Source organism: Coregonus clupeaformis, chromosome 17 (genome assembly GCF_020615455.1).
Source record: "Coregonus clupeaformis isolate EN_2021a chromosome 17, ASM2061545v1, whole genome shotgun sequence".
Classification (NCBI taxonomy): domain Eukaryota; kingdom Metazoa; phylum Chordata; class Actinopteri; order Salmoniformes; family Salmonidae; genus Coregonus; species Coregonus clupeaformis.
The window spans coordinates 60,529,336-60,556,289 of record NC_059208.1 but is presented as its reverse complement, the minus strand read 5'-3'; the positions used below and the strand labels follow the sequence as shown (position 1 = coordinate 60,556,289).

Below are 26,954 nucleotides of genomic sequence, written 5' to 3'. Positions count from 1 at the left end.
AGGACTGACAGTGCTGCCCGGGGCAATGCATATATTCTGTTTTCTGAACTCCACCACGCCCATGTCCCTAAAGTTGAATAGAGTTTGGGATTGGCTAGCCTTGGGTTGGGTGGATGGGGGCTGGGTGGGGACATTGGGATGTGTCTCTTTTGGATTTGTACTATATAGTACTATAGAGTATGTTAGAGTACTATAGAGTATGTTAGAGTACTATAGAGTATGTTAAAGTACTATAGAGTATGTTAAAGTACTATAGAGTATGTTAGAGTACTATAGAGTATGTTAGAGTACTATAGAGTATGTTAGAGTACTATATAGTATGTTAGAGTACTATATAGTATGTTAGAGTACTATAGAGTATGTTAAAGTACTATAGAGTACTATAGAGTATGTTAGAGTACTATAGAGTATGTAGAGTATGTTAGAATACTATAGAGTATGTTAGAGTACTACATAGTATGTTAGAGTACTATAGAGTATGTTAGAGTATGTTAGAGTACTATAGAGTATGTAGAGTATGTTAGAGTACTATAGAGTATGTTATAGTACTATAGAGTATGTTAGAGTACTATATAGTATGTTAAAGTACTATAGAGTATGATAGAGTATGTTAGAGTACTATAGAGTACTATAGAGTATGTTAGAGTACTATAGAGTATGTTAGAGTATGTTAGAGTACTATAGAGTATGTTAAAGTACTATATAGTATGTTAGAGTACTATAGAGTATGTTAGAGTACTATATAGTATGTTAGAGTACTATAGAGTATGTAGAGTATGTTAAAGTACTATAGAGTATGTTAAAGTACTATAGAGTATGTTAGAGTACTATAGAGTATGTTAGAGTACTATATAGTATGTTAGAGTACTATAGAGTATGTTAGAGTACTATAGAGTATGTAGAGTATGTTAGAGTACTATAGAGTATGTCTCTGTCTAGCTACTGATGCTGCAAGCCTGCAAACCATTTTTGACCAAGGTCACTGACCCTGACAGAGTATCAAATCTAATGTAATTTGCCACATGCACCGAATACAACAGGTGTAGTAGACCTTAACGTGAAATGCTTACTTACTAACCCTTAACCAACAATGCAGTTTTAAGAAAAATAAGTGTTAAGTAAAAAATGGATAAGTAAAGAATAAAAATTAAAAATAATTAAAGAGCAGCAGTAAAATAACAGTAGGGAGGCTATATACAGGGGGTACCGGTACAGAGTCAATGGGAAATAACAGTAGGGAGGCTATATACAGGGGGTACCGGTACTGAGTCAATGTGAAATAACAGTAGGGAGGCTATATACAGGGGGTACCGGTACTGAGTCAATGTGAAATAACAGTAGGGAGGCTATATACAGGGGGTACCGGTACTGAGTCAATGTGAAATAACAGTAGGGAGGCTATATACAGGGGGTACCGGTACAGAGTCAATGTGAAATAACAGTAGGGAGGCTATATACAGGGGGTACCGGTACAGAGTCAATGTGAAATAACAGTAAGGAGGCTATATACAGGGTGCGGGGGCACTGGTTAGTCGAAGTAATTGAGGTAATATGTACATGTGGGTAGAGTTAAAGTGACTATGCATAAATAATTAACAGAGTAGCAGCAGCGTAAAAAGAGTGGGTGGGGGGGGGCAGTGCAAATAGTCCGGGTAGCCATGATTAGCTGTTCAGGAGTCTTATGGCTTGGGGGTAGAAGCTGTTAAGAAGCCTTTTGGACCTAGACTTGGCACTCCGGTACCGCTTGCCATGTGGTAGCAGAGAGCACAGTCTATGACTAGGGTGGCTGGAGTCTTTAACAATTGTTAGGGCCTTCCTCTGACACCGCCTGGTATAGAGGTCCTAGATGGCAGGAAGCTTGGCCCCAGTGATGTACAGGGCCGTACGCTCTACCCTCTGTAGTGCCTTGCGGTCGGAGGCCGAGCAGTTGCCAGTCTGTGCTAGAAAAACAGTCCTGTAGCTTAGCATCTGCATCATCTAACCACTTCCTTATTAACCAAGTCACTGGTGCTTCCTGCTTTAGTTTTTGCTTATAAGCAGGAATCAGGAGAATATAATTATGGTCAGATTTGTCAAATGGAGGGCGAGGGAGAGCTTTGTACGCGTCTGTGTGTGGTGTAAGGGGGTCTAGAATATATATATATTATTTTTTTCTGGTTGCACATTTAACATGCTGGTAGAAATGAGGTAGAACAGATTTAAGTTTCCCTGCATTAAAGTCCCCGGCCACTAGGAGCGCTGCCTCTGGATGAGCATTTTCCTGCTTATGGCCTTATACAGCTCGTTGAGTGCAGTCTTAGTGCCAGCATCGGTTTGTGGTGGTAAATTGACAGCTACGAAAAATATAGATAAACTCTCTTGGTAAATAGTGTGGTCTACAGCTTATCATGACTCTTCCTCAGGCGAGCAAAACCTTGAGACTTCCTTAGTATTAGATTTTGTGCACCAGCTGTTGTTTACAAATATACACCGCCACCCCTTGTCTTACCGGAGTCAGCCGTTCTATCCTGCCGATGTAGCGTATATCCCGCTAGCTGTATGTTGTCCATGTCGTCGTTCAGCCACGACTCGGTGAAACATAAGATATTACAGTTTTTAATGTCTCGTTGGTAGGATATCCGTGATCGTAGGTCGTCTATTTTGTTTTCCAATGATTGTACGTTGGCTAATAGGAAATATGGTAGAGGCAGATTACTCGCTTGCTGTCGGATCCTTACAGGGCACCCCGACCTACGTCCACGATATCTCCGTCTCTTTCTCATGCGAATGATGGGGATTTGGGCCTTGTCGGGTGTCTGTAGAATATCCTTCACGTCTTTTTGGTGCAGAAACATGATGTACAGAATAAATGACAAATAATGCAAAAAAACACATATAATAGCACAATTGGTTAGGGGGCCGTAAAACGGCAGCCATCTCCTCCGGTGCCATTATGACTTCCTCTGACCCTAGGCTACCATGCACAGCTCCCTCTGTCCTCTCCCGAACCTGCCAACCTAGCACAGCATCATTACAAATGGCCTGATTACCCAGTTAGACCCAATGACCAGACTGACTGTCGTGGAGGTCTACTGATTATCCAGTTAGACCCAATGACCAGACTGACTGTCATCGAGGTCTACTGATTACACAGTTAGACCCAATGACCAGACTGACTGTCATCGAGGTCTACTGATTACACAGTTAGACCCAATGACCAGACTGACTGTCATCGAGGTCTACTGATTACACAGTTAGACCCAATGACCAGACTGACTGTCATCGAGGTCTACTGATTACACAGTTAGACCCAATGACCAGACTGACTGTCATCGAGGTCTACTGATTACACAGTTAGACCCAATGACCAGACTGACTGTCGTAGAGTTCTACTGATTACCCAGTTAGACCCAATGACCAGACTGACTGTCGTGGAGGTCTACTGATTACCCAGTTAGACCCAATGACCAGACTGACTGTCATCGAGGTCTACTGATTACACAGTTAGACCCAATGACCAGACTGACTGTCATCGAGGTCTACTGATTACACAGTTAGACCCAATGACCAGACTGACTGTCGTAGAGGTCTACTGATTACACAGTTAGACCCAATGACCAGACTGACTGTCGTAGAGTTCTACTGATTACCCAGTTAGACCCAATGACCAGACTGACTGTCGTGGAGGTCTACTGATTACCCAGTTAGACCCAATGACCAGACTGACTGTCGTAGAGGTCTACTGATTACCCAGTTAGACCCAATGACCAGACTGACTGTCGTAGAGGTCTACTGATTACACAGTTAGACCCAATGACCAGACTGACTGTCGTAGAGGTCTACTGATTACACAGTTAGATCCAATGACCAGACTGACTGTCGTAGAGGTCTACTGATTACACAGTTAGACCCAATGACCAGACTGACTGTCATCGAGGTCTACTGATTACACAGTTAGACCCAATGACCAGACTGACTGTCATCGAGGTCTACTGATTACACAGTTAGACCCAATGACCAGACTGACTGTCATCGAGGTCTACTGATTACACAGTTAGACCCAATGACCAGACTGACTGTCGTAGAGGTCTACTGATTACACAGTTAGACCCAATGACCAGACTGACTGTCGTAGAGGTCTACTGATTACACAGTTAGACCCAATGACCAGACTGACTGTCGTAGAGGTCTGCTGATTCTGAAGGCAATCATCCTCCATGTAAGAAGCATGCCCACTCAACATAAAAAAAAAAAAATGTGTGACATTCAATTCTGAAATAACTTATCACTGAATCCAGAATCACTAGGATATTTGCACTTGAGCGATTTGTCTTTGTCTGAACATACTATGCTCATCTCAAATGTTATTTGTCACGTGCTTTGTAAACAACAGGTGTGGACTAACAGTGAAATGCTTCCGGGCCTTTCCCCACAACGCAGAGAGAAAGAAAATAGAGAAATAATAGAAAAGTTAAACACGTAACAATAAACAATGAGTATAAAAATGAGTAACGGTAACTTCCGGAAAGTTAAGAGCATTTGGCTAGTAATTGAAAGGTCATTGGTTCGAATCCCCGAGCTGGCAAGGTTAATAAAAATGTTAAAAAGCTGACGTTCTGCCCTTGAGCAAGGCAACTGCTCCCCGGTTGCCGTGGGTGTCGATTTAAGGCAGAGTCGGAGGGTTTGGGGTGAATGTGGAAGACACATTTTGGTTGAATGCATTCAGTTCTGCAACTGACTAGGTGTCCCTTTTTGTAACTTGGCTATATACACAGGGTACCAGTACGGAGTTGATGTACAGGGGTATGAGGTAATTGAGGTAGATGCAGGGGCTTGCAAAAGTATTCACCCCCCTTGGCATTTTTCCTATTTTGTTGCCTTACAACCTGGAATTAAAATTGATTTTTTGGGGGGTTTGTATCATTTGATTTACACAACATGCCTACCACTTTGAAGAAGCTAAAATCATTTTTATTGTGAAACAAATAAGAAACAAAACAAGAAATAAGACAAAACAGAACTTGAGCGTGCATAACTATTCACCCCGCCAAAGTCAAAACTTTGTAGATCCACCTTTTGCAGCAATTACAGCTGCAAGTCTCTTGGGGTATGTCTCTGTAAGATTGGCACATCTAGCCACTGGGATTTTTGCCCATTCTTCAAGGCAAAACTGCTCCAGCTCCTTCAAGTTGGATGGGTTCCGCTGGTGTACAGCAATCTTTAAGTCATACCACAGATTCTCCATTGGATTGAGGTCTGGGCTTTGACTAGGCCATTCCAAGACATTTAAATGTTTCCCCTTAAACCACTCGAGTGTTGCTTTAGCAGTATGCTTAGGGTCATTGTCCTGCTGGAAGGTGAACCTCCGTCCCAGTCTCAAATCTCTGGAAGACTGAAGCAGGTTTCCCTCAAGAATTTCCCTGTATTTAGTGCCATCCATCATTCCTTCAATTCTGACCAGTTTCCCAGTCCCTGCTGATGAAAAACATCCCCACAGCATGATGCTGTCACCACCATGCTTCACTGTGGGGATGGTGTTCTCAGGGTGATGAGAGGTGTTGGGTTTGCGCCAGACACAGTGTTTTCCTTGATGGCCAAAAAGCTCAATTTTAGTCTCATCTGACCAGAGTACCTTCTTCCATATGTTTGGGGAGTCTCCCACATGCCTTTTGGCGAACACCAAACGTATTTGCTTATTTTTTTCTTTAAGCAATGGCTTTTTTTCTGGCCACTCTTCCATAAAGCCCAGCTCTGTGCAGTGTATGGCTTAAAGTGGTCCTATGGACAGATACTCCAATCTCCACTGTGGAGCTTTGCAGCTCCTTCAGGGTTATCTTTGGTCTCTTTGTTGCCTGTCTGATTAATGCCCTCCTTGCCTGGTCCGTGAGTTTTGGTGGGTGGCCCTTGCTTAGTGGTGTTGCAGACTCCGGGGCCTTTCAGAACAGGTGTATATATACTGAGATCATGTGACAAATCATGTGACACTTAGATTCCACACAGGTGGACTTTATTTAACTAATTATGTGACTTCTGAAGGTAATTGGTTGCCCCAGATCTTATTTAGGGGCTTCATAGTAAAGGGGGTGAATACATATGCATGCACCACTTATTTATTTTTTCGAATTTTTTGAAACAATTTTATTTATTTATTTCACTTCACCAATTTGGACTAATTTGTGTATGTCCATTACATGAAATCCAAATAAAAATCAATTTAAATTACAGGTTGTAATGCAACAAAATAGGAAAAACTGCAAGGGGGTTGAATACTTTTGCAAGGCACTGTGTAACTAGGAATAAAGTGACAGATAGTAAGCAGCAGCGTATGTGATGAGTCAAAAGTGCAAAAAGGGTCAAGGCAGATAGTTAAAAGCTTCCCGGACTAACTATTTAGCAATCTTATGGCTTGGGGGTAGAAGCTTTTTCAGGGTACTGTTGGTTCCAGACTTGCATCAGTGCCGCTTGCCGTGCGGTAGCAGAGAAAACAGTCTATGACTTGGGTGGCTGGAGTCTTGACAATCTTTAGGGCCTTCCTCTGAGACCGCCTTGTATAGAGGTCCTGGATGGCAGGGAGCTCGGCTCCAGTGATACACTGGACCGTATGCATTACCCTCTGTAGCGCCTTGCGGTCGGGTCAAGATGCTATCAATGGTGCAGCTGTAGAACCTTTTGAGGATCTGAGGGCTCATGCCAAATCTTTTGAGCCTCCTGAGGGGGAAGAGGTGTGGTCGTGCCCTCTTCACGACCATGTTGGTGTGTTTTGACCATGATAAATGGTGGTCCTCTGTAGCTCAGCTGGTAGAGCATGGCGCTTGTAACGCCAAGGTAGTGGGTTCGATCCCCGGGACCACCAATACACAAAAATTTATGCACGCATGACTGTAAGTCGCTTTGGATAAAAGCGTCTGCTAAATGGCATATTATTATTATTATTATTATTATTATTATTATTATTATTATTATTATTATATTATTATTATAAATCCATAGTGATGTGGAAACAGGAACTTGAAGCTCTCGACCCGCTCCACTACGGCCCTGTCGATGTGGATGGGGGCGTGTTCGGCCCTCAGTTTCCTGTCGTCCACGATCAGCTCCTTTTGTCTTTTTGACGTTGATTTCCTTGTCCTTCTTGACTTGTTGTTCTGGCACCACACTCTGGTCTCTGACCACCTCCCTATAGGCTGTCTCATCGTTGTCGGTGATCAGGTGCTTCTCTCGTGCACAAGTCTACACTCTTTTTATTTTTTTATTATTAACACTTCCTCTTCGGCGCACACAAATATAATTTTATATTTGTATTTTGACTGCTTTTTTGGTACTTTTATATACAGCAATCACAATAATACATTACTGAACATACAGTATGCTCTTAATCCCACCCCTCAGCCCATCCCACCTAGCACCATAGTGACCCACCTAGCCCCGTAGTGACCCACCTAGCCCCGTAGTGACCCACCTAGCCCCGTAGTGACCCACCTAGCACCGTAGTGACCCACCTAGCACCATAGTGACCCACCTAGCCCCATAGTGACCCACCTAGCCCCGTAGTGACCCACCTAGCCCCGTAGTGACCCACCTAGCCCCGTAGTGACCCACCTAGCCCCGTAGTGACCCACCTAGCCCCGTAGTGACCCACCTAGCACCGTAGTGACCCACCTAGCACCGTAGTCTACACTCTTAGTATCTGAGTCCCCCTCACATAAACACACAGGTACACGGAGACTCCCTCACGGGCAGGCAGGTCTGGGTACAGTCTGTCTATGTGGGCTAGGTCCAGTCCTGTCTGTCTGGGCTGGCTTGGCTGGCTTGGCTGGCTTGGCTGGCTTGGCTGGCTTGTCATGAACATGATTTAACTGATGTCTGTGGTTTCCTTTCCAGTCATCCATTGTCTGTGGTAGGTAGGTCTGTAATGATCTCACCTAAATAATTGTCAGACAAGGAACCGATTTCTGTCAACAAATCAGAAGTGGAAATGTCAGACTGAGACAAGATGAGTCAAACACACAAAACCACAGTGTGAAAACTCCAACAGTCACCGTTAAACTCACAGTGACTCCAACAGTCACTGTTAAGCTCACAGTGACTCCAACAGTCACCGTTAAGCTCACAGTGACTCCAACAGTCACCGTTAAGCTCACAGTGACTCCAACAGTCACCGTTAAGATCACAGTGACTCCAACAGTCACCGTTAAGCTCACAGTGACTCCAACAGTCACAGTTAAGCTCACAGTGACTCCAACAGTCACCGTTAAGCTCACAGTGACTCCAACAGTCACCGTTAAGACCACAGTGACTCCAACAGTCACGTTAAGCTCACAGTGACTCCAACAGTCACTGTTGAGCTCACAGTGACTCCAACAGTCACCGTTGAGCTCACAGTGACTCCAACAGTCACCGTTAAGCTCACAGTGACTCCAATAGTCACCGTTAAGCTCACAGTGACTCCAACAGTCACCGTTAAGCTCACAGTGACTCCAACAGTCACCGTTAAGCTCACAGTGACTCCAACAGTCACCGTTAAGCTCACAGTGACTCCAACAGTCACCGTTAAGCTCACAGTGAAAAATGTGCAACACAGTCAGTCGCTATTAAGCTCAGTGATTCTTGGAGGTTCAAGACGCTGAGCCCATCTATAACCTCAGTCATGCAGACATAGATCAAACGATTCAATGGAATTTAGCGAATCGGTTCAAGCAGGATGCAGCGTGATCATCTGTTTCTTACATCTCTCTGGTATCCTCATTCTGAAGTATTCTGAGGGGAAAGAGTGGGGAAGAATGGAGGAAGAAGATTCAAGTTCAGTCAGTCAAGATGTGTTATGTCCTAGATGTTGAGAGGATCTGTCCCTTATACTCTGTCTGACAGACAAACCCGAGTTGGTCATGAACATGATTTAACTGATGTCTGTGGTTTCCTTTCCAGTCATCCATTGTCTGTGGTAGGTAGGTCTGTAATGATCTCACCTAAATAATTGTCAGACAAGGAACCGATTTCTGTCAACAAATCAGAAGTGGAAATGTCAGACTGAGACAAGATGAGTCAAACACACAAAACCACAGTGTGAAAACTCCAACAGTCACCGTTAAGCTCACAGTGACTCCAACAGTCACCGTTAAGCTCACAGTGACTCCAACAGTCACCGTTAAGCTCACAGTGAAAAATGTGCAACACAGTCAGTCGCTATTAAGCTCAGTGATTCTTGGAGGTTCAAGACGCTGAGCCCATCTATAACCTCAGTCATGCAGACATAGATCAAACGATTCAATCGAATTTAGCGAATCGGTTCAAGCAGGATGCAGCTTGATAATCTGTTTCTTACATCTCTCTGGTATCCTCATTCTGAAGTATTCTGAGGGGGAAGAATGGAGGAAGAAGATTCAAGTTCAGTCAGTCAATATGTGTTTTGTCCTAGATGTTGAGAGGATCTGTCCCTTGTACTTTGACTGAGAGGTGAAAAAGGATCGGTTCGAGGGTAGAGGAGTGACCACTGTAGTCAAACAAGAGGCTTTGGTTCAGAACAGGCATGAATCTTGAGGTGACTTAATTAGTGTCTAGGGGCTGGGAGGAAGAGAGACAGAGAGGGGGAGGAGCAGAGAACTCCAGTCTCTTCATAGTGTTTGGGAGGGTAGGAGAGCTCTGATTGGCTGAAACTGGTGGTGTGTTGTGGGCTGGACCAATAAGACACGGCTGTATATAATTTTTTTAAAGGGTGGCTGAGGAATCTGAAGGGGTTACTGCAGTTCAACAGATGTGGAGAAGCTTGAGGGGATCGAGAGCTGAAGGTATGAGCGCCGTGTCAATGATTTCCAGTGGAGCTGCGACTACGGGACTAGGCAGAGTTATGCTTCCCAGAGGGCTCCGCATCTAGATTTTACTTTAGGTTTACCTCCAAGTAGGAGTAGCCCATAGCTTTATACATTTAGATCAGATTTATACACGTTTCCTAACACTAATAGCTTTAATAACTAGGCCTACACTGCTGTGTCAAATGTAATTACTAGAAGTCCTAGTCTTTTAGACCACGTTATCTATTTTTCTTTTTTGCACTGTTTAATGTCACTGGATTCATAACTTGGTTATTTCAACATCATTACTTTTGTCAACATTACCAGAAAGTCTGGTTTTCTAAGATAAGCCATGTTTACACTTATCCTGCAAGCTATGTTTAATTGAATAGAAAGCATTGACATTTAACTGATCCAATAATCCTATATAATTTCCTTCATGTGATAGCCACTGAATAGGTATGAAGAATTTCTTGAGAACCACGTTGGCTAGGTGTGGGACACGTTGGCTAGGTGTGGGACACGTTGGCTAGGTTTGGGACACGTTGGCTAGGTTTTCCCACTACTGTGTTTGAATACAAGTCGTCACCCACATGACACGCCATACTATACTGCTCTGCTATCATAATTACCGGAGGTCATAAAAGTCCTTATAACCTCACTATCTCTGCTTCATTCGAAACAAGCTTAACCCCATCCCTTTATTAAGATGAGCATGTCGCTACGAGTGTTTGCTAAGCCAACTCCTAATAGTTATTTGACTTTAAATAAGTTTAACTCTGACTCTCCCTCGGTCAACTATTTTAGTGGCAGGAGGAAGTAATCAAATCAAATCAAATCAAATCAAATTTTATTGGTCACATGCGCCGAATACAACAGGTGCAGACATTACAGTGAAATGCTTACTTACAGCCCTTAACCAACAGTGCATTTATTTTAAACAAAAAAGTAAGAATAAAACAACAACAAAAGTGTTGAGAAAAAAAGAGCAGAAGTAAAAATAAAGTGACAGTAGGGAGGCTATATATACAATAGAATAAAGTGACAGTAGGGAGGCTATATATACAGGGGGGTACCGTTGCATAGTCAATGTGCGGGGGCACCGGCTAGTTGAGGTAGTTGAGGTAATATGTACATGTGGGTAGAGTTAAAGTGACTATGCATAAATACTTAACAGAGTAGCAGCAGCGTAAAAAGTATGGGGTGGGGGGCAGTGCAAATAGTCCGGGTAGCCATGATTAGCTGTTCAGGAGTCTTATGGCTTGGGGGTAGAAGCTGTTGAGAAGTCTTTTGGACCTAGACTTGGCACTCCGGTACCGCTTGCCGTGCGGTAGCAGAGAGAACAGTCTATGACTAGGGTGACTGGAGTCTTTGACAATTTTGAGGGCCTTCCTCTGACACCGCCTGGTATAGAGGTCCTGGATGGCAGGGAGCTTTGCCCCTGTGATGTACTGGGCCGTACGCACTACCCTCTGTAGTGCCTTGCGGTCAGAGGCCAAGCAGTTGCCATACCAGGCGGTGATGCAACCAGTCAGGATGCTCTCGATGGTGCAGCTGTAGAATTTTTTTGAGGATCTGAGGACCCATGCCAAATCTTTTTAGTCTCCTGAGGGGGAATAGGCTTTGTCGTGCCCTCTTCACGACTGTCTTGGTGTGTTTGGACCATGATAGTTCGTTGGTGATGTGGACACCAAGGAACTTGAAGCTCTCAACCTGTTCCACTACAGCCCCGTCGATGAGAATGGGGGCGTGCTCAGTCCTCTTTTTTTTCCTGTAGTCCACAATCATCTCCTTTGTCTTGGTCACGTTGAGGGGAGAGGTTGTTGTCCTGGCACCACACGGCCAGATCTCTGACCTCCTCCCTATAGGCTGTCTCATCGTTGTCGGTGATCAGGCCTACCACTGTTGTGTCGTCGGCAAACTTAATGATGGTGTTGGAGTCGTGCCTGGCCATGCAGTCATGGGTGAACAGAGAGTACAGGAGGGGACTGAGCACGCACCCCTGAGGGGCCCCCGTGTTGAGGATCAGTGTGGCAGATGTGTTGTTACCTACCCTTACCACCTGGGGGCGGCCCGTCAGGAAGTCCAGGATCCAGTTGCAGAGGGAGGTGTTTAGTCCCAGGATCCTTAGCTTAGTGATGAGCTTTGAGGGCACTATGGTGTTGAATGCTGAGCTGTAGTCAATGAATAGCATTCTCACGTAGGTGTTCCTCTTGTCCAGGTGGGAAAGGGCAGTGTGGAGTGCGATAGAGATTGCATCATCTGTGGATCTGTTGGGGCGGTATGCAAATTGGAGTGGGTCTAGGGTTTCTGGGATTATGCTGTTGATGTGAGCCATGACCAGTCTTTCAAAGCACTTCATGGCTACAGACGTCAGTGCCACGGGTCGGTAGTCATTTAGGCAGGTTATCTTAGAGTTCTTGGGCACGGGGACTATGGTGGTCTGCTTGAAACATGTTGGTATTACAGACTCAGTCAGGGACATGTTGAAAATGTCAGTGAAGACACTTGCCAGTTGGTCAGCACATGCTCGGAGTACACGTCCTGGTAATCCGTCTGGCCCTGCGGCCTTGTGAATGTTGACCTGCTTAAAAGTCTTACTCACATCGGCTACGGAGAGCGTGATCACATAGTCGTCCGGAACAGCTGGTGCTCTCATGCATGCTTCAGTGTTGCTTGCCTCGAAGCGAGCATAGAAGTGGTTTAGCTCGTCTGGTAGGCTTGTGTCACTGGGCAGCTCGCGGCTGTGCTTCCCTTTGTAGTCTGTAATAGTTTTCAAGCCCTGCCACATCCGACGAGCGTCAGAGCCAGTGTAGTATGATTCAATCTTAGACCTGTATTGACTCTTTGCCTGTTTGATGGTTCGTCGGAGGTCATAGCGGGATTTCTTATAAGCGTCCGGGTTAGACTCCCTAGGTAGGCGCCTGTTCTATGCTTCTGGTTATAACCTAGCCCAGGGCTCTCCAACCCTGTTCCTGGAGCGATACCCTCCTGTAGGTTTTCGCTCCAACCCCAGTTGTCTGATTCAGCTTATCAACCTGCTAATTATTAGAATCAGGTGCGCTAGATTAGGGTTGGAGCAAAACCCTGCAGGACGGGAGCTCTCCAGGAACATTTACATTTACATTTACATTTTAGTCATTTAGCAGACGCTCTTATCCAGAGCGACTTACAGGAGCAATTAGGGTTAAGTGCCTTGCTCAAGGGCACATCGACAGATTTTTCACCTAGTCGGCTCGGGGATTAGAACCAGCAGACCTTTCGGTTACTGGCACAACGCTCTTAACCACAAGGTTGGAGAGCCCAGGGCTAGGTTATACTGTGTGGTGGGTAGGGGCAAAGACTCACCACGTGTGTGCTAGACTATGCACTGTAAACCCTAATAAGTTCACATAACTCAAAAATTATTTTGTAACAGATTACACAAAAATATTTTAGTGATGTTTTTAAATGTTTTAAGTTTACATAAAATAAAAATTACATTTACAGTTGCCTTAAATTATCTCAATGTTATCTTATAAATATTGATATTCCTCAACTTATAATTAGGGAGTAATTCTCTCAAAATGTTCAATATTCTTCAACTCATAATGTGGGACATGCAATCAAAATTAATTCTAAACTGAAATACTGATGTTTGGTCCATTACACAATTATAATCAGCGAATAATGTTAGAAAACATGAAAGTGACACCACAGTGACAATTTAACTTTTTTTTTATTCAACACAATGTGCTTTTAAAAAGGCACGAATCAAAAGGAGCTCAGTCAAAACAAAGTGCTTGTCATAAATTAAAACAAAAAAGGAAAAGGAAATGACTCCATAAAAACAAAATGCGTTTTAAAGTACATTAAGTGTTAATAGTTCCATATTCTGATAGTGGTCATTGCTACAGAGGGTAGATTCAGTATTTTGGGTCTCCATATCACATTATTCAGTAAACATTATGATAAAAACTCACAAAGGCTTCATGATAAAATTCAATAAGATTCTAATTATAATCCACCCTCAACAGCAATGACAACTATTAGAATGTGGAGCCATTTAAAACGTTTTGGCACTTACTGTACCTTGAAGGCTGCAACTCACTTTTTTTAAAAATAAAACATTCAAATAAAAGTACTGGTTTCTACTGTGCCGTACTTCAACTGGCAACATCAAGGTAAGCATTAGGTCACACAACATTAAACATGTATAGTGCATGAATTCAACAGTCGTTTCCCACAAGTACAGTACAAAAACTTGGGCTTGGCAATACGTCAACGTTGTGATGTTTATCTATTAACAATCAATGTATTAAATCTGAGGTAGAAGAGGCAAACAGTGTAACATACTAATCTTCAGTGTAATAATATTAAAACGTTTGGGTGTCAAGAGCAATCTTCCATCTATGTTGTAAGCGCAGAGAGGTGTTTTGTCATTTTTGCTCTGATGGGGTGTGAACAGCCAGATTGTTTGGGAAAAGTTCGTAAGATCTCAGGTGTTCAATGTAGTGTGATGGTTGCTCTTGGCAAAGAAAGACAACACTACTGTTAACCAGGAGAACCTGTTCAATTCTACAGTAATTAGGCAGTCCTCCCTCTTGTCCCACGGACAAAAACATTCCTACATCAAAGTCAGTTCCATCAATGCAGACCTTTTGATGTGCTGTAAATAACATTGCTTGCTGTTATTTGTTCAATGTGTGTCTTGGCAACATTTGGAAGCATTGATACCAGTACAGAAGAGACATTTGATGTCCGCTGGTGAGGTTTGAAGAATCCGGAGGCACTGAGATGGTATGCTACCATGTATTGATGCCTGTCTGCAAGTGTTTTTAACACATTTTTTAAAGTTTTGTGTGTCGTGTACAACTCTCTTGAAAAAAACGGTTTTTACCCTCAAACCTCATTGTCCACAAGTGTACAAGGGGCCCAAAACGGCGTACAAGGTCAGGATAGTGCTCAATGTAGTGATGCTTAGGACGGAGTTTGAAATCTGGAAAGGCTTCTTTCAGCATCTCTCTATGATCCTGTATCTTGGACTGTAAATACTGGATGGACTCCTCTGTGAATTCTGTGCACAGCGATAACTCTACTACCTCTTTTAAGTCCATTAGCACAGTCCATGCTCCATCCTCTTCAGGAACTGAAGTCCCAATAATCAAAGGGAGCAGTCTAAGCAATGTGGCATTTTCATGGCCGTTACCACCAAATGCTTTTCTTTACAGCGAAGGTCTGTGGTATTTTATGAGGTTTGTCAAGCTTGTCTGTGTGCTGGTATGGAAACGATAGAATTATCTCGTTCAAATATTCAAGGGTGAAGTATATGCAACGGATCATCTCTCCGATACACAGGGCGAGCTCTACGGGCACAATGCCCTCAAAAAGATTGTGGAGGGCATCAGGTGGAAAGCCAGTGACCGTATGAAAATGCTCTAGATGCTGGCTCAGGACACAATCTGCCTGAACACCATTTTGACTCTGACTACCCCCATGCATTACAGCATGCACATCACTATTATGGCTGTCTTTTTGTCCTAAGACTGAACTCGCCACTTGCAACTTCATGAGTCTGAAGTTTAGCTTGTGTCGCTGTGCAGAATCTGCAAAAAATATTCTGCTCTAAAAGACTTTGAAAAGCCTGCCAAAATCATGGGCTGCAAGATTGTCAGACACCACACACATGACTGTTCCTTGAACTACCTTACCAATAGACTCAATGAATACCCCGTCTTGTTCAAGGGTACGGAGGTCTCTCAGCAAAGGACCAAGTGCTTTTTCATAGCCAAATGTCTGTATGTCAGCCACTTTACATAAAGCTGCAAGCTGAATTACATGCAGGGCTGATCGGTATTTACTGGCAAGATCAGCAAGAGTCCAGTATACTGAACAGATTTTGTGTATTTTCCGTGATGTGCCAAGTGGATTGGCTATTTCCAAATCATCAATGTACAAAATGAGTGTTATCGTTAACTCATCTGAAGACAAGAATGTGTTCTCTTTGAAGTACAAGCCATCTTGGTGGCTTACATAATGACTGTTTTGTGCCACTTTTGTTTCTTTAATTTTGTCCAGAATATCTGTATGATTGAAGATTTTTTGTATAATCTCCAGAATGGGAACATGCACTGCTGTGTGTCCTGGCTGTAGCAGATACTGTACAGGCTTTACCACAGGGTAATTATTTTCGATGAAGGTTTTCCTTCTCTTGGTTGAGGATAACTGCTTCCCCTTAGCTGTGGCACTGACAATAATATTACTGTCCATAACAGTACTGACAACATCATTTAGAAGTGTTTCACTGACAGTGATGTCATGACTCTGTAAGACCTCTCTCTAATATCTTGTTTGAGTATCGGTTGGGACAAAGGAAAATATCTGAGTCAAATGTTCCACTATCTCCTGAGATGCCAAGTCAGACACATGAAGAATAGATGGCATCTTTAGGAATAACGATGCCAAGTTATGCTTCAGCTGGGCTCTTAAAGTGTCTGTGTCACACTGACCGTTCACCTCATCAAGATCAAATGTGTCCCTGCACTGTGACTTTCAGCGTGTTCCCCAAGACTTTCTGCTGCAACTACAACTGGGGTACTATCATTGTCTGCCAATACAACACATTCACCAAAGTCTGAATCACCACCATGTTTTCTACTTTTGTGTGCATTAAACGCTGAGTAGCTATTTGTTCTGTAATTACAATTCTTGAATGGGCATGCTACCATCTCATGACTTCGTAAATGACTTCTCAAATGACCCAATATAATTTCCTCAGAAAAGGGCTGCTTGAAGTTACACAAAGGACATGTAAAAAAAAACACATGCTCCTTCAGTTGCATCTACTCTACATGAATCATTATGACATCTTGACAGATGAGCTTTCATCGCTTCGAATGATGGAAAAGTACAAATGCAACTGTCATAGAGACATGGCAGGGGGGACACTCTTGAATATTGGCTATGCAGTACAGTATAGTGCCAAAATAATTGTCCCCGGGTATTTGAAGTTGCAGAACACAACTTGCACTTCAACTCCATTGGGCCAACTTCAGCCTGCAATTTAAATATTTTCGATTAAAGTCTAAACCATTTCAGCCCTGTTTTGCACTTTTGGCTATTCAAAAGTTGATTTAAACAAATAAAAAAATAAAAAAAAATGATGCCAACCAGTTAACACATCAGTAATTTGATTAAATCTGTTCTGCTGCAAAAAAAATCTAAACATTGTGAATAACTCAAGGCGAAAATCTTTTATTTTTATTTTTTATTAGTACACAATTTACAAAACTCACCTATTAGCACCTGTCTGATGGTGAAACGCTGGCTCTCTGTAGCACTCTTTGTAGTCCGATATCTGTACACAACATGCGCACAAAGATGATTTGTTAATTTTCAAAAAACATTTTTAAAATAATAATGTGAATATATAGATAAAAAGTTTCCAAATCTATCAAAAACATTCATTGTACACTAATTATAGTAAAAATGAAAATGTTAAAAGATAAGCAAGTTAGTTATTAACAAGCAAAGCATCAAAGTTGTGTGCTTATAGATCTGCTATTTCTGTTGTTGTTCTTTGTATTTAACAAAGTATTAATAAAGGATTCAAGTGATCAACTGTTGACCCCACAGTTGAGATAAAAACATTTAGAGAAATAGCAACAGAACGACTGTGGAAACACATAAAATACAACCAATTATTAGTAACACTATTTCATAATACATCCTACCTGAACTGTTAAAAGGATTTCGAGATGATCTCACAACCACACACTTGAGCCTAGGAAGAAATACAAACCCAGGCCTGGTTAGCATCATGATAACACACTCACATTGTGTTGTTTAGCATTGTTTCGTTTCACGCTAGCACACACGTACACACAGCTCGATAACGTAAAATATTTACTGTGTAAAGCAGACACTTATTGAAATAAGTATACTCACAGTACGCACTTGCATTACCGGCGAACAGCGAAAACTCATGGACCTTGCTCCACCGTCAATGTCCCGGGCAAACATGCATTATGGGAAATGTAGTTCATCCAGGAAACCCCGCTGATAACGTTACACCGTTGTAAGATGAAGTAACGTAACGTATTTGTCACATATTTAACAACTTCTAAAGTTACAATTACTTGGATTTTTAAACTATTTACAACAAATATTCACTGTGCACATTGTACAAATGTATTCCCAGTTCCACATTTAAGACTATCGAAATTCAATAAAAAAAAAAAACTACAAAAACAACATTAGAGTTACTTACCAAATCAGAGGTGATGATAAGATGGCGCTTCAGAAAACGAGGGCAATAAGACTAATGATAAAAAACGGAGGTGGTGGTGGTTTCAAGCGGGCAGCATAAAAGTGCGCATTGCAAACAAATTAAAACAAATTAAACTGTGTTCCACATCCACACGGGCGGCCCAAACATCCCCGCATCAAGGCAAATTCAAGATGGCTGACTCAGCTTTCCTGAGGCAGAGATGACCCACCCACCAGAACGTCATTACGTCGATAACGTCATGACACTACCTAAACTTTTTGAGCGATTCCACACAAATTACCTATAAAATATTGAGCCCTCTTCAATTAAAGTGGCATAAATCTCAACAGAGCTCAACACTTTATAGTTTGGTCAACTGCATAACGACATTTTGACTGTTATGACCTTATTACTTATGAGCTAGTACAACTGTTTGGGATTACAGTGTGCTAGTCAGGCTTGGTAGTTGGCACAGGAACCAGCCTTTATAATGTCCACTTCAGATGGGTGTTGCTCCATTTGGAAGACATGGGGGGTGTGGCCGGGCGCTCAGGCCGATCGCACATAAGACCTTTTTGAGCTGCTTTTTATATATTAATGTCACAGGCAAACAGACAGAGATTGGAGCCAGAGTTGGATAAAAGAACACAGTTCAGAAAGGCCCAACTGAACCATTTGTTGACATCTTGTGTGAAATTCTATGCTATGTACTGAATTTTATTTCATACACTAGTAATTAATAAATCATTCAACTGATAACATTTTGGTCTTCATTTGGATAATAAGGAAACAGCATTAGTCAATGAACTACAATAAACCGGTACAGGCAGATATTAAACAGGACTTTTTGCTACAATGAACATTGGACTAACACCCAGACAGTTCAGGACCTTTGTTTTGGGACGTGGCAGAGCCAAGTGATCTTTGACGTGGACAGAAGGCTAAGCCAGGCTCCCGACCGGGACATTATGTACATTCCTGATGGGTCGGTCACACCTCTCCCTAAATGTGAACCCGGCGTCTGCTCTCTGCTCGGTGTCCGCGAGACCGTGAGATCCCGTAGATCACACCACCTTGACACATATATCGTTTTTTAACAACCATCCCCCTGCCACTAAAACCCATCACACTCATGAGTTGGTGGGGCGTACTCTCTCACCCACTCTCTCCTCAGTCCTGTACTCATTATTGAGTGGCTGCATCTCAGTTGTCTGAAGTGGCTTCCTCTCTCCTCTCTCCATTCCCAGGTCAATACTGATCTGAAAACACTGATCGGTGAAAGTAACTCCTATTAGGAAATGGAGCTTCCACCTGCCCAGTGCTTTTAGAGACAAGGAGACAAAGCTACTCTTGATGTGAAAGTAGGTCCGAAAATAGGTTTAATTTAAGCCAATCCGGATAGTTTTCACCTGGCCATTTTGTTTTTTATTAGTGCTGATGAAGCAATAGGAGGCAAGACGAGGAAACATGTTGCACTTTTGATACACCTCTTTAAGGCATCTCCACCAGCAGGCTGAACCTGAAATAGCCAAACAAATCATCTAGTTCTGAAGAAATGTCATGGTTTTACTCCGCCGTGTGACAAATCACTGAACTGTTGTCAGTTCAGGTTGCACATGATGGCGTATTGTGGTCCGATATGACATTTCCTGTCCTCACCTGATGATGATGATGATGATGATGATGTGGCTGGCTTGCACCATATCCTCCTTAGCCAATCAATGACCGGATGGGATGTGGCCATTTCTTGCTGAGGAAAGCTGACTCCTCTCTTTTCCCCTTCATGCGGGTCCACACACACACACACACACACATACATACATACACACACACACACACACACACACACACACACACACACACACACACACACACACACACACACACACACACACCCCACGCCCCTCTCTCTGTTGGTGCGCGTCGATCAGGCAACAGGAAGTCCATAACTGGGACAGGAAGTGACCATATACATTCTTCCGTTCCCCCAAAGTGACCCTTTACTCAGGGATGACATAATCATGGTCTGTCTCCACTGGAGTGCCAAGGGAAAGGGTGTCTGTGGGGGGAGGGTGTGTGTCTCTGTCTGTGGGGGAGAGTGTGTGTGTGGGGAGAGTTTGTGTGTGTCTGTGGGGGGAGAGTGTGTGTGTCTGTGGGGGAAGAGTGTGTGTGTCTGTGGGGGAAGAGGGAGTGTGTTTGTGGGGGGAGGGTGTCTGTGTCTGTGGGGGAGTGTGTGTCTGTGTCTGTCTCTAGGGGGGAGAGTGTGTGTGGGGGGAGAGTGTGTGTGGGTATCTGTGGGGGAGAGTGGGTCTGTGGGGGAGAGTCTGTGTCTGTGGAGGAGAGTGAGTGTGTCTGTGGGGGGAGAGTGGGTGTCTGTGGTGGAGAGTTTGTGTGTGTTGTGGGAGAGTGTGTGTGTGTGTGGTGGAGTGTGTGTGTGTTGTGGGAGAGTGTGTGTGTGTGTGTGGTGGAGTGTGTGTCTGTGGGGGAGAGTGTGTGTGTGTGTGTGTCTGTGGTGGAGTGTGTGTGAGTCTGTGGGGGAGAGTGTGTGTGTCTGTGGGGGAGAGTGTGTGTGTGTGTGAGTCTGTGGGGGAGAGTGTGTGTGTGTGTGAGTCTGTGGGGGAGAGTGTGTGTGTGTGTGAGTCTGTGGGGGAGAGTGTGTGTGTGTCTGTGGGGGAGAGTGTGTGTGTGTCTGTGGGGGAGAGTGTGTGTGTGTGTGAGTCTGTGGGGGAGAGAGTGTGTGTGTGTGTGTGAGTCTGTGGGGGAGAGAGTGTGTGTGTGTGTGTGTAGCGTGAGCTGCAGTGTGAGGAGGGGGGTGCACTGGAGAGTATCTGCACACAAGCGACAGGAAGTGAGGTAGAATGCATCAGGGAGAGTAAGATAATGGGATGATCCTATCCTTCACCTGTCTGACCCACATTTCTCACACAGCCCTTACATAACACATTACATTTAAAGTGACATCATTCATCTCTTACTGGCAGTGCTGAAAAACGGCTAATCATTCCTAAGTACCTGTAGAACTGCCTTCCCCTGCCTGTGTACTGGTAGAACTGCCTTCCCCTGCCTGTGTACTGGTAGAACTGCCTTCCCCTGCCTGTGGACTGGTAGAACTGCCTTCCCCTGCCTGTGTACTGGTAGAACTGCCTTCCCCTGCCTGTGTACTGGTAGAACTGCCTTCCCCTGCCTGTGTACTGGTAGAACTGCCTTCCCCTGCCTGTGTACTGGTAGAACTGCCTTCCCCTGCCTGTGTACTGGTAGAACTGCCTTCCCCTGCCTGTGTACTGGTAGAACTGCCTTCCCCTGCCTGTATACTGGTAGAACTGCCTTTCCCTGCCTGTGTACTGGTAGAACTGCCTTTCCCTGCCTGTGTACTGGTGGAACTGCCTTTCCCTGCCTGTGTACTGGTGGAACTGCCTTCCCCTGCCTGTGTACTGGTAGAACTGCCTTCCCCTGCCTGTGTACTGGTAGAACTGCCTTCCCCTGCCTGTGTACTGGTGGAACTGCCTTTCCCTGCCTGTGTACTGGTAGAACTGCCTTCCCCTGCCTGTATACTGGTAGAACTGCCTTCCCCTGCCTGTGTACTGATAGAACTGCCTTCCCCTGCCTGTATACTGGTAGAACTGCCTTCCCCTGCCTGTGAACTGGTAGAACTGCCTTCCCCTGCCTGTGAACTGGTAGAACTGCCTTCCCCTGCCTGTATACTGGTAGAACTGCCTTCCCCTGCCTGTGTACTGGTAGAACTGCCTTCCCCTGCCTGTGTACTGGTAGAACTGCCTTCCCCTGCCTGTGGACTGGTAGAACTGCCTTCCCCTGCCTGTGGACTGGTAGAACTGCCTTTCCCTGCCTGTGGACTGGTAGAACTGCCTTCCCCTGCCTGTATACTGGTAGAACTGCCTTCCCCTGCCTGTGTACTGGTAGAACTGCCTTCCCCTGCCTGTGTACTGGTAGAACTGCCTTCCCCTGCCTGTGTACTGGTAGAACTGCCTTCCCCTGCCTGTATACTGGTAGAACTGCCTTCCCCTGCCTGTGAACTGGTAGAACTGCCTTCCCCTGCCTGTGAACTGGTAGAACTGCCTTCCCCTGCCTGTGTACTGGTAGAACTGCCTTCCCCTGCCTGTATACTGGTAGAACTGCCTTCCCCTGCCTGTATACTGGTAGAACTGCCTTCCCCTGCCTGTGTACTGGTAGAACTGCCTTCCCCTGCCTGTATACTGGTAGAACTGCCTTCCCCTGCCTGTGAACTGGTAGAACTGCCTTCCCCTGCCTGTGTACTGGTAGAACTGCCTTCCCCTGCCTGTATACTGGTAGAACTGCCTTCCCCTGCCTGTGTACTGGTAGAACTGCCTTCCCCTGCCTGTGGACTGGTAGAAATGCCTTCCCCTGCCTGTGTACTGGTGGAACTGCCTTCCCCTGCCTGTATACTGGTAGAACTGCCTTCCCCTGCCTGTGTACTGGTAGAACTGCCTTCCCCTGCCTGTGTACTGGTAGAACTGCCTTCCCCTGCCTGTGTACTGGCAGAACTGCCTTCCCCTGCCTGTGTACTGGTAGAACTGCCTTCCCCTGCCTGTATACTGGTAGAACTGCCTTCCCCTGCCTGTATACTGGTAGAACTGCCTTCCCCTGCCTGTGTACTGGTAGAACTGCCTTCCCCTGCCTGTGTACTGGTAGAACTGCCTTCCCCTGCCTGTGTACTGGTAGAACTGCCTTCCCCTGCCTGTGTACTGGTAGAACTGCCTTCCCCTGCCTGTGTACTGGTAGAACTGCCTTCCCCTGCCTGTGTACTGGTAGAACTGCCTTTCCCTGCCTGTGTACTGGTAGAACTGCCTTTCCCTGCCTGTGTACTGGTAGAACTGCCTTCCCCTGCCTGTGTACTGGTAGAACTGCCTTCCCCTGCCTGTGTACTGGTGGGGAATAACAGACAGTACCTGTAGAACTGTAGTGTGACAAGGCTTCCTCTCCTTATATCCTTAATCAGATCAGTGGTAATGAAGGAGAGGAGATGAGGACGCCTCTTTTGACTATTGAAATGCACCCGTTGTCACAAGGCCAATCTCACCAAGGTTATCTTTGCTTTCAGAAAATTGAAATGCCTCCCCCTTTGACTATATAGTTCACTTTTGAATATACCCGTTGTCACAGCTATCAAGGCCGATTTCTGCCTACAGAAAAACACTAGTCTCCTTCTTTGACTACTTTGGCCTTCTGCCTCTCCAATCATCACTTGGCCTTAACCAGTCATCAGACTCCAAGTGAAATGTCATGCAGTGGAAATAGCTGTTTATTTAATAAGAGAGTCATGTGAGAGCTACTTCATTAGATAATGATTGTGTCCTCTTCACAGACACTGTGGTTATGTGACGATGTAGGATGCTTGAGACTGTCATGTTTTTACTCTCCCCCTCTGTCCCCCTCTCTCTCTCTCTCTCTCTCTCTCTCTCTCTCTCTCTCTCTCTCTCTCTCTCTCTGTCTGTCTGTCTGTCTGTCTGTCTGTCTGTCTGTCTGTCTGTCTGTCTGTCTGTCTCTGTCTCTGTCTCTGTCTCTGTCTCTGTCTCTGTCTCTAGGATCCTGTTCTCTACTCCTCTAGCAGTGGTCAGTTATTTCCTTATCTGGTATGTTCCTACGTTTGAGAACGGGAGGGTCATCTGGTACCTGGTCTTCTACTGCCTCTTCCAGACCCTCCAGACGGTGAGTTAAAGGAATCCTGCACACAATTCCACACGTATAAAGCAACACAAACCCGGTACAATCCAATCATTTCAATGTCTCCTCTCTCTCCCTCTCCCTCCCTCTCCAGTGTTTCCATGTGCCCTATTCAGCTCTAACCATGTTCATCAGTGAAGACCAGAAGGAAAGGGATTCTGCCACTGCTTACAGTAAGTCCCCTCTACCTGGACCCTTACCTCGCTACCTAGAGACTATTAAATAGTAATGAAGGGCAAAGATATGGAAAATCGATATCAGTTGCACATTTTTTTTACGATATAATTCGTTTTATAAATTACATTGCAACTGTGTTCCTTTTCTGTTAATTTCCAAGGCTTTTGTGAAGTCCAAGCAACTGCTTGTTGATTGTCCATTGGGCCAGGTGTGTGTGCTCTTTGGGACCTAAAACCTACCGAACCAGTTTGAATACAATGAGACCCACTGGGCCCATCAGCGGGCAATTAAATAGAACTACAGGAACCGTCCTGTCCTATACGCTCAGTGGCCACCCCGTTCACGAAAATGGTTCGCTCCGGCAGACAGTGAGTCGCTATATAGAGCAGGCAGGCAGGCATCGAGGCATTCAGTTACTGTTCGATTGAACGTTAGAATGGGCAAAACGACTGTGACTTGTGTGTGACTTTGAGTGCGGTGTGATCGTCGGTGCCATGACATGCCAGATCCAGTATCTCAGAAACAGCCGCCTTCCTGGGCTTTTCACGCCCGACAGTGTCTAGGGTTTACCGAGAATGGTGCGACAAATGAAAAAAAAAAAACATCCAGTCAGTGGCAGTCCTATGGGTGAAAACAGCGTGTTGATGACAGAGCTCGAAGGAGAATGGCAAGAATGGTGCAAGCTAACAGGCGGGCCCCAAACAGACAAATAACGGCATCTCGGAACGCACAACTTGTTGATCCTTGTCACGGATGGGCTATTGCAGCAGACGACCACACCGGGTTCCATTCCTATCAGCTAAAAACAAGAAGAAGCGCCAATCACGAACACTGGACAATTGAGTGGAAAAACTGTTGCGTCATGCTGAGTCAGGATTTGGCACACAGTATGCAGCATGAGTCCATGGACCCATCCTGCCTGGTGCCAAAGGAACAGGCTGGTGGCGGTGGTGTAATGGTGTGGGGAATGTTTTCCTGGCACACGTTAGGTCCCTTGATACCAATTGAGCAACGTTTGAACGCCACACTTTGTAGAATCCATGCCCTGAAGAATTCAAGCTGTTCTGGAGGCAAAGGGGTGGTCTGACCCGGTTCCAGATGGGTGAGCCTAATAAACTGGCTAGTGAGTGTATAGTGTAGGTTAACCTCAAGGATAGACCGATATAATGATACGTCTTGCCAATATCAATATCAAACAATATCGATATCACATTGAATTATCGATAATGGTGCCCACGGCTAGTAGTCTGCAAGTTTGGATATTAGGACACAATCTACTCAATCAATAATATATTAATAATAATAATATGCCATTTAGCAGACGCTTTTATCCAAAGCCACTTCGTCATGCGTGCATATGTTTTACTTATGGGTGGTCCCAGGAATCGAACCCACTATCCTGGCGTTACAAGCACCATGCTCTACCAACTGAGCTACAGAGGACCACCAAGAGGATCATTGGTTGTTTTTTTTGGACAGAATAGAAAGATTGGTTGGTTTCATCTTGTATGCTTCTCTCCTCGTCCAATCAGGAATGACTGTGGAGGTTATGGGTACTGTGATTGGCACAGCCGTCCAGGGTCAGATTGTGGGCATGGCCAACGCCCCCTGTATCCCGGCGCCCGGTGATAATGTCACGGCCGACGGGCTAAACTCCTCCCTGCTGCTGGGACAGGAAGTCAACGCCACGACCACGGTCATCACCCTGGACCAAACGGTACGCGTCCACTCAGACGCACTCGCACACACCGATATACACCCACGTATCCTATCAAAACAAACTTTATTTATACAGCACATTTCAGACATGGAATGCAACACTGTGTGCTTTACAGGGAAGAAAAACAATGGCTTTCTTGGGTAGATCAGACAGGAGAGCATTACAGTAGTCAAGCCTGCTTGTAATAAAAGCATGGATGAGTCTCTGTATCAGCCCGAGAGTCTAAAAACCATTCATGAAGAATAACATACAGTAGCTTTATCGTAAAGTGTAAACGTATGTTCTACTACATGTGACTAATACTAGGCCTATCAGGTTACTTTAATCTAATAACCTACTGTCCCTCCCTCCTATCGGCTGTTCTCTCTGTTTACTGTTCTATAGTCTAATAACCTACTGTCCCTCCCTCCTATCGGCTGTTCTCTGTTTACTGTTCTATAGTCTAATAACCTACTGTCCCTCCCTCCTATCGGCTGTTCTCTCTGTTTACTGTTCTATAGTCTAATAACCTGCTGTCCCTCCCTCCTATCGGCTGTTCTCTATTTACTGTTCTATAGTCTAATAACCTACTGTCCCTCCCTCCTATCGGCTGTTCTCTGTTTACTGTTCTATAGTCTAATAACCTACTGTCCCTCCCTCCTATCGGCTGTTCTCTGTTTACTGTTCTATAGTCTAATAACCTACTGTCCCTCCCTCCTATCGGCTGTTCTCTCTGTTTACTGTTCTATAGTCTAATAACCTACTGTCCCTCCCTCCTATCGGCTGTTCTCTCTGTTTACTGTTCTATAGTCTAATAACCTGCTGTCCCTCCCTCCTATCGGCTGTTCTCTGTTTACTGTTCTATAGTCTAATAACCTACTGTCCCTCCCTCCTATCGGCTGTTCTCTGTTTACTGTTCTATAGTCTAATAACCTACTGTCCCTCCCTCCTATCGGCTGTTCTCTGTTTACTGTTCTATAGTCTAATAACCTACTGTCCCTCCCTCCTATCGGCTGTTCTCTCTGTTTACTGTTCTATAGTCTAATAACCTACTGTCCCTCCCTCCTATCGGCTGTTCTCTCTGTTTACTGTTCTATAGTCTAATAACCTACTGTCCCTCCCTCCTATCGGCTGTTCTCTCTGTTTACTGTTCTATAGTCTAATAACCTACTGTCCCTCCCTCCTATCGGCTGTTCTCTCTGTTTACTGTTCTATAGTCTAATAACCTACTGTCCCTCCATCCTATTGGCTGTTCTCTCTGTTTACTGTTCTATAGTCTAATAACCTACTGTCCCTCCCTCCTATCGGCTGTTCTCTCTGTTTACTGTTCTATAGTCTAATAACCTACTGTCCCTCCCTCCTA

At 44.7% G+C, this 26,954-nt stretch overlaps 1 protein-coding gene across 1 annotated transcript in view; it reads left to right on the top strand.

The window, feature by feature from the left end:
- Nucleotides 1-26,954, top strand: part of LOC121586862 (sodium-dependent lysophosphatidylcholine symporter 1-B) — a 73,802-nt gene that overhangs the window by 13,932 nt on the left and 32,916 nt on the right. Inside the window, exons 4-6 of the mRNA XM_041903872.2 lie at nt 23,577-23,700; nt 23,810-23,888; nt 25,425-25,609. Coding sequence (XP_041759806.1) covers nt 23,577-23,700; nt 23,810-23,888; nt 25,425-25,609 — 388 coding nt within the window. The remainder of the gene's footprint in view (nt 1-23,576; nt 23,701-23,809; nt 23,889-25,424; nt 25,610-26,954) is intronic.